Source organism: Aythya fuligula, chromosome 12 (genome assembly GCF_009819795.1).
Source record: "Aythya fuligula isolate bAytFul2 chromosome 12, bAytFul2.pri, whole genome shotgun sequence".
Taxonomy (NCBI): domain Eukaryota; kingdom Metazoa; phylum Chordata; class Aves; order Anseriformes; family Anatidae; genus Aythya; species Aythya fuligula.
The window spans coordinates 19,801,730-19,815,498 of record NC_045570.1 but is presented as its reverse complement, the minus strand read 5'-3'; the positions used below and the strand labels follow the sequence as shown (position 1 = coordinate 19,815,498).

General features: G+C 64.6%; 3 protein-coding genes across 3 annotated transcripts; all 3 read left to right on the top strand.

Moving 5' to 3' along the window:
- The first annotated feature begins 13 nt into the window (after window positions 1-13).
- On the top strand, window positions 14-5,378 carry RNF166 (ring finger protein 166). The gene is made up of 6 exons (XM_032195800.1): window positions 14-219; window positions 1,359-1,515; window positions 2,149-2,261; window positions 2,482-2,596; window positions 3,026-3,133; window positions 3,803-5,378. Exons 1-6 carry the CDS (start codon window positions 14-16, stop codon window positions 3,866-3,868), a joined length of 765 nt encoding a protein of 254 aa, XP_032051691.1. The 3' UTR covers window positions 3,869-5,378.
- A 1,903-nt stretch (window positions 5,379-7,281) lies between these two features.
- On the top strand, window positions 7,282-8,563 carry SNAI3 (snail family transcriptional repressor 3). The gene is made up of 3 exons (XM_032195799.1): window positions 7,282-7,357; window positions 7,799-8,185; window positions 8,382-8,563. Exons 1-3 carry the CDS (start codon window positions 7,282-7,284, stop codon window positions 8,561-8,563), a joined length of 645 nt encoding a protein of 214 aa, XP_032051690.1.
- Window positions 8,564-10,721: 2,158 nt separating this feature from the next.
- MVD (mevalonate diphosphate decarboxylase) lies at window positions 10,722-13,755 on the top strand. Its single transcript, XM_032195585.1, has 10 exons — window positions 10,722-10,811; window positions 11,671-11,741; window positions 11,856-11,970; window positions 12,049-12,189; window positions 12,297-12,496; window positions 12,583-12,657; window positions 12,763-12,981; window positions 13,096-13,211; window positions 13,312-13,420; window positions 13,531-13,755. Exons 1-10 carry the CDS (start codon window positions 10,742-10,744, stop codon window positions 13,609-13,611), a joined length of 1,197 nt encoding a protein of 398 aa, XP_032051476.1. The 5' UTR covers window positions 10,722-10,741; the 3' UTR covers window positions 13,612-13,755.
- The last annotated feature ends 14 nt before the right edge of the window (window positions 13,756-13,769 follow it).

Here is a 13,769-nt window from a genome sequence, read left to right as displayed (position 1 = left end):
TCACGCGGCCGCCATGTTCCGCAGCCTGCTGGTGGCGGCGGCGCAGCGGCCCCCGGCCCCCCCCCCCGGCCCCCCCCGGGCTCCGCCGCCCCCGACCCCGACCCCGGCCCCGGTGACCCCGCTCCCCGGTGGTCCCGAGGCTCTGGAGGCTCAGTTCAGCTGCCCCATCTGCCTCGAGGTCTTCCACCGAGCCGTCGGCATCGCGGGATGCGGACACACGTGAGGAGGGGGCAGCGGGGGGGGGACGGGGGGGTCGGGGGGGAACGGGGGGTAATGGGGTTAATGGGGGGTCACGGGGGGATTACCCATCCCCATCCCATAGCCCCATCCCACATCCCCATCCCCATCCTATATCCCCATCCCATATTCCCATCCCCATCCCATAGCCCCCATCCCATCCCCATCCCATCCCATAGCCCCCATCCCATATCCCCATCCCATCCCATAGCCCCCATCTCATAGCCCCATCCCATATCCCCATCCCCATCCCATATCCCCATCCCATATCCCCATCCCCATCCCATATCCTCATCCCCATCCCATCCCATGTCCCCATCCCCACCCCACCCCATCCCATCCCATCCCCATCCCCATCCCATATCCCCATCCCCAACCTATATCCCCATCCCATATCCCCATCCCATATCCCCATCCCATATCCCCATCCCCAACCTATATCCCCATCCCATATCCCCATCCCCATCCCCATCCCATATCCCCATCCCCATCCTATATCCCCATCCCATATCCACATCCCCATCTCATATCCCCATCCCCATCCCATCCCATATCCTTATCCCGATCCCCATCCCACATCCCCATCCCTTATCCCCATCCCATATCCCCATCCCATCCCATCCCATCGTGCTGCTGTAGGGTAGAAGGGCTTGGGACACTGCAATGGGGATCTGGGGTCACCCAATGGGGATCTGGGGTCACCCAACAGGGGTCTGGGGGCACCCATCACCGCAGCACACCCCTGACACCACCTCTGTGCCCTCCTCCAGCTGCTTTCTGGACCACCCCGGCCACACATCGAGGACGTGGCTTTGCTTGGTGCCACATCCCGGTGTCACCCATCCTCCTCCCCAGCCCTTTTGGGGTTAGGGAGCTCAAGGAAGGGACCTCCCACTGCAATAACCCCCCAAACACACTGCAGGCGGCCCTAAATGTGTCCTCTGGAGCTCCTGGGACCCCCGCACCCCATCCCAATCTGCCAGCCTGGGCAGTTCCTCCCCGTGCAGCTACTCCTCGCTGGGTTTTGGGGTTCCCTGAGGCATGTAGGAATCCTTGGGATCCCCAAACCCGTCCTGCCCCGGTTCTGGGGTCTCACTCCCTGCTCTCCCCGTGCCCCCCAGGTTCTGCGGGGAGTGCCTGCAGCCCTGCCTCCAGGTGCCGTCCCCGCTCTGCCCGCTGTGCCGCACGCCGTTCGACCCCAAAAAAGTGGAGAAAGCCTCCGGCGTGGAGAAGCAGCTCTCGTCCTACAAGGCCCCCTGCAGAGGCTGCAGCAAAAAGGTAACGCGGGCAGGGGGGCTCAGCACGGCCCCAAATTGCCCTGCAAGACCACGGGGAGAGGGCTGCTGCCCCCCGAGGTGAGCGGGGCTGTGATTTGTGGGGTTTTCCTGCACGCTGAGGTTTCCCTGCAGTGCAGGAGAGGCCGAGACAAAGCAGCTCTGCTGCTGCTCCCAGCGAGGGTAAGGATTTGGGTTTTGCTCGAGGTGCTTGGGATCCCAGCAGCTGGGGCTGGCTGTAAGGCCGTGCCGGAGCAGTTTGGGGTTGGCGCCTGTCAGCAGTTCCTCTTTTGGGAAGGAGAACGGAGCTAACGCTGCGATAACGCATTTATTTTTTGGCGTATGAACCCTGGCGACTCGTGCAGGGAGTGTGCGACCCCAAATCTCCCTGTCCTGCAAGGAAGGAGGGGCTGGGCAGCATTTCCATGCTGGTGGGGGTCATCCTCTGCAGACCAGAGTTTGCTCTGATGTTGGTGGGCCAAAATGTGGCCAAAACGCAGCCAAAATGTGGCCAAAACGCGGCCAAAATGTGGCCAAAACGCTCTGGTTTGGGGGAGCGGAGGCTCCGGTGCTGTGCCTGGCAGGGGGAGGTGTTCCCGTAACCCCTGAGAACGTTTCTTCTCTCCTATTTCTCCAGGTGACCCTGGCCAAAATGCGGTCTCACGTCTCGTCCTGCGCCAAGGTGCAGGAGCAGATGGCCAACTGCCCCAAATTCGTCCCCGTTGTCCCCACGTCCCAGCCCATCCCCAGGTACCTTCTTAGGGAGGCGCAAACCTCACGGGCGTTCCCCTCCATCCTCTCTAGAAGCCCTAAAACCCAAGCGTGGGCTGGGGTGGGACTGGTCTGGCTTCTCCCACGGGCAGGGGGGACGCAGCAGGAGGGGGAGCAGCGTCGGGGGTGGCCGGGGGAGGTTGGGTGAGGTCGATCCCGGTCCTTGGCAGGGCTCTGAGCTTGTCCTCGCTCCCTCCAGCAACATCCCCAACCGCTCCACCTTCGTCTGCCCGTACTGCGGGGCCCGCAACCTGGACCAGCAGGAGCTGGTGAAGCACTGCATGGAGAACCACCGCAACGACCCCAACAAAGTGGTGAGCGGGGCTGGGGAGAGGGGGGAGAACCCCTGGGAATCTGGGAATCCAAATCTACCCCATGACAGATCCTGCCTCCTGCGCCACCAGCACGTGGAGCTGCTGCTGGAGGGAAGGCACAGCCGGGTTTCGAGCTGGTTGAGTTGGTTTTAAACCTTTAAATCTTTTTTTTTGATGGGATGAACCAGCTCTGTCCTACAACATGCTGGTGCTGGGCTTGCTCTCCCCACCCCTGATGAGGTGGGGAGCTCGCAGCTCCGGGGTCGTGCTCCTATTCCTGCATTTAACCCGTCAGCGAGCTAAAAGCAGCCTGGCCACGCACCCAAGGCTTTGTGCACGTGCTGTGCCCGCACAGAGAAGCACCCTGAAGGGAGCTGGAGGTGGCTCGGTGCCCACGGGTCACCCTTCTCCTGTCCCTGCCCTCCGCAGGTGTGCCCGGTGTGCTCGGCCATGCCCTGGGGGGACCCCAGCTACAAGAGCGCCAATTTCCTCCAGCACCTCCTCCACAGGCACAAGTTCTCCTACGACACCTTCGTGGTGAGTATGGCTGCAAGGAGGAGCAGCCGCCTTCCCCGCGTCCCACACACCGCCCCTAGAGCTTGGGAGAGCTCCCGGGTGCTCAAGCTGCTCGCTAGCACACACAGACCCAAAAAAAAACATCCCAGGAGGAGCAGAGAAATGTTCTCGCTCTCTCTAAAGATGTTTTTTTTATTCCATGTGCTCTGTTAAACTCTTTCCCTGAGGAACTGTAACACAAAAGCCCTTTTCTTCGAGGCTTCACGTGGGGGGACACGAGGAAGAGGGGGGCAGGGGTCGCTCCTCTGTGTGTGGTCGGGGTGCGACCCTGCAGCCTCGCGGGGCCCAGCGGGTGGTTTTCGTAGCCTCCTGGATTTCGTAGATAAGATTTCAGAAAAAGGAACCTCTGACTGTTTACGGAGAAGTACCCGCAGCCCAGGAAGTGATTAATGCCGTGTGACCTGCCTGGGGTGCTCGAGAAGCCTGTGGCTCTGTGGAGAGCTCTGCCTTTGGCCCTGTTTTCTCAGACAGGCTCCTTCGATCCCTGGCTGAGAGCAGGGGCGACGTCAGGAGGTTTAACCCAGGGACTGGGGCACAAATACAGGGTACCCCAAAGAGCGTGGTGTTCCGGGACCGTGCAGCCCTGTCTTCCAGCCCGCAGCTCCTCACCAACCCTTATTTTTTTTTTAGGACTACAACATCGACGAGGAGGCGGCACTGCAGGCTGCTCTGGCTCTGTCTCTCTCCGAGAACTGAGGGCTGCCGCGGAGCTTCTCTTCCCTTCGGCCCCCCCCTCACGCCCCTTTTGCACACTCGACCTTCCCGCTGGGGCCACACGGGGCTCGTGGCCCCCCGGGACCCTCCGTCTCTCTCCCCTCTTCTCTCCGGGCTGATCCCACCTCCCTGAAGAAGGTGGAGACCCCTCGGCCTCACGGCGGGGCGAGCGGAGACGTCGCTGCCGGGAGCAGAGAGACGTCCGTGCCGAAGGGCTGGGATCCTTCCTCGTGTCCGTGCCCGGAGCATACGCACCTGTACCCAGAGCTATTTATCAGTAGATGCTTTTCGGCACCGTTCGTCTTCATGCTCTTTGTCGCAGTTCGATAGGCAGGTAAAAAAAAACAAACAAAACAAACAAAAAACGACACCAAACGAGGCGTTTCGTGCAGAAAATGCCCCAGTTTTGAACCACGCCCGGCCACGGCCCTTTCTGAAAAGGAAGAAGACAGCACGGAGCGGTTTGGGTTTTTTATAAACCCTGCGAGGTTATTTCTGGAGCCGTCGGTCTGTCCCGTCCCCCACGCCGCAGGCAGGAGGGAGCTGCCTCTTTTTCCTGCAGCCCGGAGCAAGACTTTTGCCCTCGTGTGCCCCGTGAGAGCAGCGGGCTCGGGGCTGTCCCGACGCCCGGGGGAGCTCCCCAAACTCCCACCCTCCTGGTTTTGTACCGCCTCTTGCCCTTGGGTTTTTCTATACGAACTGGCAGGCTGCCTTTTCCACGTTTTGTAGAGCGGGAGCAGGAGCTCTTTCCTCTTTACGCTGCAATATCCGTCGCCGGGGACGAGAGTATTTTTATGGAACGTTATTAAGAAAGTCTATTTTTTAAGAAAAAGAAAAAAAAAGAAAAAAGACTAAAAACGAAAACCAAACGCGCTGTGGATTGGGAACCGGGTGGGAGGGAGGAGCTGGACCACGGCGAGCGTGCACGTTTCCTCCTCCATCACCTCCGGGCTGTCCCCTTCTGCTCTCAGCTTCCCTGCAGGAGGTGGTCAGCGCCTCGTCGCTCAGCCCCACGGCTCCTAGATGGGAAGAGGAGCGGGCAGCAGCGTGCTGGGAGCTGCCTGGTGCAGGACCAGCTCTCCTCTTTGGGTTCTCCGAGAGCTTCTTGCGTGGCTGTGGTCCCCGAGCTGCTACCTCCTGGCTGGGCTCTGCGGGATCTCGCCGTGCTCGGCGGCTGGAGCAGCTCTTCCGAGCTGGCTCCTGGCACTGCTCCGGGCTCTGAGTGCTGGCGCAAGGCTGGGGGCTGGATTTCCTTCCTCTCTCTGTGCCCGCTGATCTCTCAGACGCTTGTAATTAAAACACGAAGCGCTGCTGGAGAGCCAGGACCATGGGGTTCGTCCCGCTGGGCTCGCACAAACTCTGCTGGGAATCGCCCGAGTTGGATTTTTTTTTTCCTCCAGAACTGCAGCGCTGCTGGAAGCCCGTGGCCACAGAGATGGAGCGTGGCAGGAAAGGATTTCACCCAGCAGCTTCCAGCTCCTGCAGCAGCAGCACAAACCCTTGCAGGCAGGGCTGCTCTGAGGGATGCGCCGTGGTGTCCCCGTGCCAAACGTGGCAGTCCCCGCGCGGTGCCCAGGCACCCTGCCGCCCTTTTGGGGTGGCACCGAGGGGACCGAGGCTCACGGGGGCATGCCCATAAGGCTGGGCAGTGCTCAGGAGGGCAGCAGCCCCCCACCCCGTGCGCTGAAGGGATGCTTCGGGGACCCCAAGGTGCTCGTTTGGGGCTGTTCCCCCGTGCCCTAAATGTCGGGGTGCTGCCGCTGCTGCGCCCTGGGGCTGTGGGGTGCCCGTGCCGTTGGTGTACCCCGGGTTCTGCTGTCCCCATCCCTGCTCAAAGCATCCCTTTGTGGTGTATCCGAGTCCTGGCTCCCTCCAGCTCTGCTCTAGCAATACTGGCTTTTTCCTACAAGTCGTCCCGAGTCTTTTGGGGTCCGTGGGGTCCCTTTGGGGCAGGCACGGACAGCGTCTGCTCCCCTGGCAGAGGGCAGGGAGGAGCGTGGGCTTCCCTTCCCAGCACCTGCCCAGCTTGGGGGCTTCCCCTGCTCCCAGTGGGACGGAGCAGGGGGATCTGGAAGGGACCCAGCCGCGTTTCCCCGTCCCCTTTTTTTGGCTGGGACTCTCAGGTTAGAGGGCTCTGGCCCGTGCCGCTCTGGAGGATCTGGGGCAGCGCCGTGACCGCCTCCATCTCCCTCCTCCTCTTCCTTTTTGCCCCAAAAATGTCAGAGCAGGGGCAGCAGCGGCTGCTTTCCTACAGCACTTTAAGGCCGTGCAGGCAGCTCCTGCCTCTCGCCCCCTTGGCACGGGGTCGGGTCCGGCCCCGGCCGTGCTCACAGTTCTCCCCCCGACTTTTTGCATCAGGACTAGGACTTTTACTGAGACACACCGTTTTGGTTTGTTTTTTGAAGAAGAAAAATAATCGACGATGTATTTGTAGCAAGCCATTTTTCTCAATAAAGGCAGTTTCATCCACGGGTGCTCTGGGTGTGCGGGGACGGGGCTGGGGGTGCACGCCACCGAGGGGTCCCTTCTGGGGGCTGCTCCCTCCGTTTTTATGGCCCCATCCCCTGCCTCATTAAGTGCTGCTGTTAATTGCAGGGCTTGGCGATGCTGTTACACGTCCCTACTGTGCTCGGTGCTGGCAGCGGGTCCTGGAGCAGGCGGGAGGTGCTGTCCCCATCGCTGGCACCGTCCCCAAAGCCCCGCTGGGCGCAGGCCAGGGCAGTGCCACGGGTGTCCCTGCCCTGGGTGTCCCGGGGAGGGGTCCTGGCTCTGCGCCCCCGCCAGCCAGCCGGGGTTCCCCAGGGCTGCAGCACGGCCGGGTGCCTCTGCCCAGTTGCTTCTTCCAGCCCGGGCACCGGCTGCGTGCAGCCCTACAAGGGCTCACCCCGTGCCCTGCTCGGGGCAGAGGCGTTGCTGCAGCTCCTGGATGCAGGGGAGACCCCCCCCCGGTGAGCCCCGAGGGTCATTGGGGTGGCCAAGGAGGGAGCTGGACCCGGGGACTGCTCCCTGCTGGGGGTGGGTTTGGGGTTTGAGCCGCGCACTGGGGGTGCTGGGGGTTAAACTGGGGTGAACTGGTCCTCGGAGAGGTGTTTGTGGGTCCCTACAAACCAAAGCTGTGCCCTAACCCAAGGGCAACACCCAGGGGGATGCTGTGGGCGGTGGGATCCCATTTGGGGGATGTGTAGGGTGGCTGTGCCAGGGTGGTGACGGGGCTGTCCCCACCACGGTCACCGTGCTGGTGGCCAAGGCCAGCCCTCGGGCAGCGGTTGGCGCCGGGGCTCCCCGGGGGGCTGCCCATGCTAATGAGCCCCGGGGGCCTCGTGGCACCTGCTGGCACCCGCGGGGACACAGCGGGGGACACAACGGGGACACCGAGCTCGCCTGCTGGCCCGGCCATGCCCCGTTCCTTCCTGGTGAAGAAGAAGCCCCCCAGCACCCGCGGCCCCAAATACGGCCAGCTCCACGCCCGTGGTGAGGCTGCCCCAGGGACCCTGGATCCGAATTGGTGCCTTGTGGGGGGGGAATTCCCGGGGCTGGGGGTGTGGGACCCTCCCCGCCATCACATCCCACCCGCATGGGGGTCCCTGTGCTAATTTTGGGGGGGCTGGAGGTGGTTGCAGGGTGCCACGGTGCCCCAGGGGATGCGCAGATTTTTGGTACCTCCAGCCCCAGATGTGCTGGGGGGGGGGGGGCTGTGGCATCCCCATTCCCTTTTTGTTTTTTTTTTGGGGGGGAAGGACCATTTCTGCCCAGTTTTGCAGTGCACAGGGGTGGGCACAGGGGTGGGGGGATAACAATTAGGGGGGGACAACTTGGTGTGGACATGCCCCAAGCCAAGGGCAACCCTGGGGGGGGATCTGGTGACTGGGAGAGCCCCCCCCCCCCAAATTCACCCCTTGCCTTGCCCCCCAGAACCTGATGGCTCCTGCTCCTCCTGCTCCACCCCCCCTCTGCCCGACCACGACCCCCTCCTCGCCCGCCTCTCCCTCCCGCTGCCCCCCACCACCAAGAGCCCCCCGGACTTTGCAGGCACCCACAGCCCGGGCACCCCCTTGAAGGACAACCAGACCCTCAACCGGCTGGGGGGGGCGGCCGAACTGGGGGTCCCCAAGCCCTGCTGCCCCTTCCCAGCCCCCCCAAGGCGCTGGTTCAGCTGCGGGCGCTGCGCCAGGGCGTACGGCAGCCTGGGGGCCCTGAAGCTGCACATCCGCACCCACACCCTGCCCTGCGTCTGCAACCTCTGTGGCAAAGCCTTCTCCCGGCCCTGGTTGCTTCAGGGCCACCTCCGCACCCACACAGGTAAGGATGACCCCCCCCGGGTGCTCGCTGCTTCATCCACCCCCCCCTTTTTCCAGCCCCCCTGCCTCAGTTTCCCCTGGCGCACAAAGCTCTCCGGTTGCGGGCACCCACCCAGCATCCCCATGCAGCACCCTGGGGCTGCGCGGGGGGGATTTGGGGTGGGATGGGGGTCCCTAAACACATGTCCCCCCCCCAGGGGAGAAACCCTACGCCTGTCCCCACTGCGGCCGAGCCTTCGCTGACCGCTCCAACCTCCGTGCCCACCTGGGGACCCACTCGAGCACCAAGCGGTACCGGTGCCGTGCCTGCACCAGGACCTTCTCCCGCATGGCACTGCTGGCACGGCACCAGGATGGGGGGTGCTGTGGGGCGGCCTGAGCCCCCCCATAACCCCGGAGAGGGCTGCGGGCACTGTGCTGTGCCGTGCCACACTGTGCCGTGCCACGCCGTGCCAACACAACGCCCCAAGGAAGGACTGGAGAGCACCACGGATGTCCCCTGCGGGTCACCGAAGCCGCCTTCTGCTCCCCAACGGCTCCACCGCGGCCCCCAGGGCTGGAGGAATCTCTTGGTTGTGCCCCCCACCCCGTGCTGTGGGCACCAGGGAGGGTTTTGGGGTTTTGTCTGCAGTCATTAAAAGCGGAGCTGGGCGCTGCGGGTGTGAGTGGCGAGGCTGTCCCTGATCACTGCCCGGCTGGCATCGTGTCCCACCAGCACCATAGCACCCCCCAGGGATCCCAAAATTATGGGGACCACGGTGTCCCCATAAATGTGTCCCTGCATGGCCTTGTGCCCCAAAATCAGGGACTCGGTGGCTTTTTGGGCTGGGGTCTGTGCTGTGGAAGGGTGGGGGCCAAGCCCAGCAGCACCCCTTGGACAGTTTTTTGGTTGGAAACCCTAAAAATAGGAGCAGGGAGGTTGTATTTTTCTGATGGTGGATTTAACCCAAACACGGGGGCTCAGTGTGCTCTGGGGTGCCCCTGGGGGGTGTCACCCCCAGCCCCCTGTGCAGGAGGGGACTTCTGGCCTGGATGCTCCTGCAGCATTTTGGGGAGGGGGGGCAGGACACACCGCTGGCTTGTGTACCCGTGTACCCCCCAGGGACCCCAGAATTGTCCCCGAGCATCCCCAGCAGGGGGATAACTGGGCTCTGTGGGACCCCCCCACCCCACAGCGGTGGGGACAGCCCCGTCACCCTGGTGGCTTGGGGCAGGGGAGGGGAGGAGGTGGGGGCATTTTTGGGGGGGTGCCAGCAGGAGGGAGCCGCGCATCCCTCCCTGTGCTATTTGCGGCCCAGCCTTGCTAAATCGGGCCCCCACCTGTCCCGGTGGCAGGAGAAAGAATCCCACACCCCAAAATAGCCGCGTGCCTTCCCCGTGCCCATGGAAAATGCTTAGACATCCCGGGGGGGGGCTGCTTGCACCCCGGGGTGGCCCCCACTGTGCCTGCCAGCACCCATGGGTGCCAGCGGGGAGCCCCCGCTGTGACAGCAAAGGGGTTCCCCAAATGCCCCCCGCTATGGGGAGGGGGGATGCTGCCCCCTCTGTCCCCAGTGGGTTGTGTTTTGTTTTTTTTTTTTGGGGGGGGACCCCACCAGAGCTGTCCCCACAGCGTCACCCACGTGCCAGGCCTGGGCCTGCTGTCACCTCCGGGCACGGGGACGTGCGGGATGTTTTCCACTGCGGCCCCGGGGACAAAAATACCCTGTGGAGGGTGGGGGGACACCCGTGGGGCCCAGCTGGGGGATACTGGGGCTCCCGCTGCTTGCCAGCCCCATGGGGTGCGGCACTGGGAACACTGGGAGTGCTGGAGGAGTACTGGGATGTTGAGGCATTGGGGTACTGGGAGCACTGGGGGATGTGGGGGTGCTGTAGGAACTGGGAGCACTGGGATGCTGAGAGCACTGTGGGCCCTGAAAGCTCTGGGAGCATTGGTGTATTGGGTTTACTGGGAGTACTGGGGTGGGGCTGGGGTAAGTAGGAGCACTGCGGGCACTGGGAGCACTGGAATAACTGGGAGTGGTGGTGTATGGAAGTACTGGGCAATGGGGATACTGGGAGCACCTGGGATAACAGCGAAGAAGCGGGGTGTAGGAGCAGAGGGAGCACAGAGCACACTGGGAGCACTGGGGACTGGTTGAACTGGGAGTACTGGGAGTGCAGCAAACTGTGAACACTGGTGTCACTGGGGTCAGGGCACTGGTGGCACTGGGGTACTGGGATAGAGCACTGGTGGCACTGGTGTATGGCACACTGGGGGCGCTGGGACAGTGTCACTGGGGGCACTGGTCGCACTGGTGGCACAGGCCGCACACGCAACCCCACCCCGCATGCGCGCCGCCCTCCCTCCCCTAAGATGGCGCCGCCCTCTCCCCGCGGCTTCACGCCGTCAGGGGGCGGGGCCGGGCGGCCCGGAGGCGGGGCTTATCCGTGGTCCGATCGCTGCTATTGGCCGGCGGGGCCCGGCCGCTGCGGCCGCAGCCAATGGCGAGCGGGGCTGCCACGCGCGAGCGGCGGTGGGCGGGGCGGCGCCGTGCCGGGCGCGGGGCTCGGAGGGATGGCGGAGGAGCGGGGCATGGCGCTGGTCACCTGCACGGCGCCCGTCAACATCGCCGTCATCAAGTACTGTGAGTGCGGGGCGGGGGGGCCGTGCCGAGCCGGGCCGAGCCGTGCCAGGCTGTGTTGTGCCGTGCCGAGCCGTGTTGTGGTATATCAGGCTGTATAGCACGCTGTGCCAAGCCGTGCCAAGCCGTGCCATGCCGTGCTGTGCTATATCAGGCAGTATAGCACGCTGTGCCAAACCGTGCCAAGCCGTGCCAAGCTGTGCTGTGCTGTATCAGGCAGTATAGCACACTGTGCTGAGCTGTGCCGAGCCGTGCTGTGCTATATCAGGCAGTATAGCACACTGTGCCAAGCCATGCCAAGCCGTGCCATGCTATATCAGGCAGTATAGCATGCTGTGCCAAGCCGTGCCATGCCGTGCCGAGCCGTGCCATGCTGTGCTGTGCTATATCAGGCAGTATAGCATGCTGTGCCAAGCCGTGCCAAGCCATGCCAAGAGGTGCTGAGCTGTGCCATGCTGTGCCATGCTGTGCCAAGTGGTTCCATGCCGTGCCAAGCAGGGCTGAGTGGTGCCATGGCATGCCAAGCCATACCATGCCGTGCCGAGCTGTGCCATGCCGTGCCGAGCAGTGCCATGCCATGCCAAGCTGTGCCATGCTGTGCAATGCCAAGCTGAACCGTGCCAAGCTGTGCCATGCCATGCCAAGCCAAGCTGTGCCATGCTGTGCCAAGTGGTGCCATGCTGTGCCGAGCTGTGCCATGCCATGCTAAGTACAGTGCCATGCAAGCTAAACCATACCAAGCAGTGCCATACCAAGCTGTGCCATGCCAAGCCGTACCATGCCGTGCCAAGCTGTGCCACGCCGTGCCGAGCAGTGCCAAGCCGTGCCGTTCCCCACCATGCCACCTCCACCTCTCTTACAGGGGGCAAGCGCGACACGGAGCTGATCCTGCCCATCAACTCCTCCCTCAGCGTCACGCTGCACCAGGACCAGGTTGGTGCGGGGCCGCGTCCCCAACCCCAAGCACCGGGGGGGTGTGCTGCTGACCCCAAACCCCCAGCAGCGGGGCCGGGCCGGCTCCCCCCAGCTCAGCCCCATCCCGTACAGCTGAGGACCACCACCACGGCCGCCGCCAGCCGGGATTTCACCGAGGACCGGCTGTGGCTGAACGGCGAGGAGGTGGACGCGGCGCAGCCCCGGCTGCAAGCCTGCCTGCGGGAGGGTGAGTTATTTGGGGAGGGGGGCACGGAGGGAGGTCCCCGTGCTCCCCCCTCACCCTCCTGACCCCATCCTTTTGCAGTCCGGCGCCTGGCCCGCAAACGCCGCGGTGACGATGACCCGTCCCCCCTCAACCTCTCCTACAAAGTCCACGTCGCCTCCGAGAACAATTTCCCCACCGCCGCCGGGCTGGCGTCCTCGGCCGCCGGCTACGCCTGCCTGGGTGGGTGAGCGGGGACAACGCTGCCCCCTCGTCCCCCTTTTACCGTGCCAGGGGACGGCGGGGCGTCCCCGCTGACCCCCCGGGTGTCCCGTCCTCGTCCCACGCAGTGTCGGCGCTGGCTCGGCTGTACGGCGTGGAGGGCGAGCTGTCGGAGGTGGCGCGGCGCGGCTCGGGCAGCGCGTGCCGCTCCATGCTGGGGGGCTTCGTGCAGTGGCACCGCGGCGAGCGGCCGGACGGCAGGGACAGCGTGGCGCAGCAGCTGGCCCCCGAAACGCACTGGCCGGAGCTGCGCGTCCTCATTTTGGTGGTGAGGGGGATGTTTTGGGGATCGTAGAAGGCTGGCGGGTGCCCCCAGTGGTGCGCCCGTGGTTCAAGGTCCCCGTCGCGGCGCAGGTCAGCGGGGAGAAGAAGGCGGTGGGCAGCACGGCGGGGATGCAGAGCAGCGTGGACACCAGCCCCTTGCTGAAGGTAGGGGGTGGTGGAGCTCGGTGGAAGGTTTTGGGGTGTCGGGTGCCGAGGGGGGGCTGCGTGGAGGTGACCGCGCTGTCCCCGTGTCCCCCCCACCCCCATCAGTACCGCGCGGAGGCGGTGGTGCCGGAGCGGCTGTCCCGCATGGCTCGGCACATCCAGGAGCGGGACTTTGAGGGTTTCGGGCAGCTCACCATGCAGGACAGCAACCAGTTCCACGCCACCTGCCTCGACACCTTCCCCCCCATCTTCTACCTCAACGACGTCTCGCGCGCCATCATCGCCCTGGCGCACCGCTACAACGCCCACCACGGCCGCACCAAGGTACCGGGGTGCACCCTTGGGGGGACACGGCACAGCACGGTGGCTCAGACCCCGTCCCTACCGACCCCGAGGGTCCCATCCTGGCCACCGACGGTGTCCCTGTCCCCGTGGCAGGTCGCCTACACCTTCGACGCCGGCCCCAACGCCGTCATCTTCGCGCTGGAGGACACGGTGCCCGAATTCGTGGCCGTGCTGAGGCGCAGCTTCCCGCCCGCCTCCAACGGGGACCAGTAAGGGTGACCCCCCTTTCACTTTCCGGGACCGGGACCGGGCCGGGGGCTGACATTAAGCCCCCCCCAGCCCCGGTGCTGACCCCCGGCCGTGCCGCAGGTTCCTGCGGGGGCTCCCGGTGGCCCCGGTGGCGCTGCCGGAGGAGCTGGTGGCCGCCGTGGTGGCGGAGCCGGTGCCGGGAGCCGTGCGCTACGTCCTGCACACCCAGGTAGGGGCAGGACGGGGTGAAAGGGGGGGGGGGCAGGACCCCAACCCCATTATGGGGACACCCCCTAGGTGTCCTCCTCGTCCCCTGATGTCCCCCCGTTGTCCCCACAGCCCGGCCCCGGCCCCCAGCTCCTGCGGGACCCCGAGCGGCACCTCCTGGGCGCGGACGGGCTGCCCCGACGCACGGCATGAGCACCGGAGAGGGGGGGGGACACCGGTGACACCCATGGGTGGGGGGCACCCCAATGGGGACCCCTGCAGTGGGGTGGGGGCGCACAGCCCCCTCCGGGACCTGATTTTGCCCCTTTTTAACCAAATAGAGCATTGTCGGCTGCAGCCGTGTCGGTGTG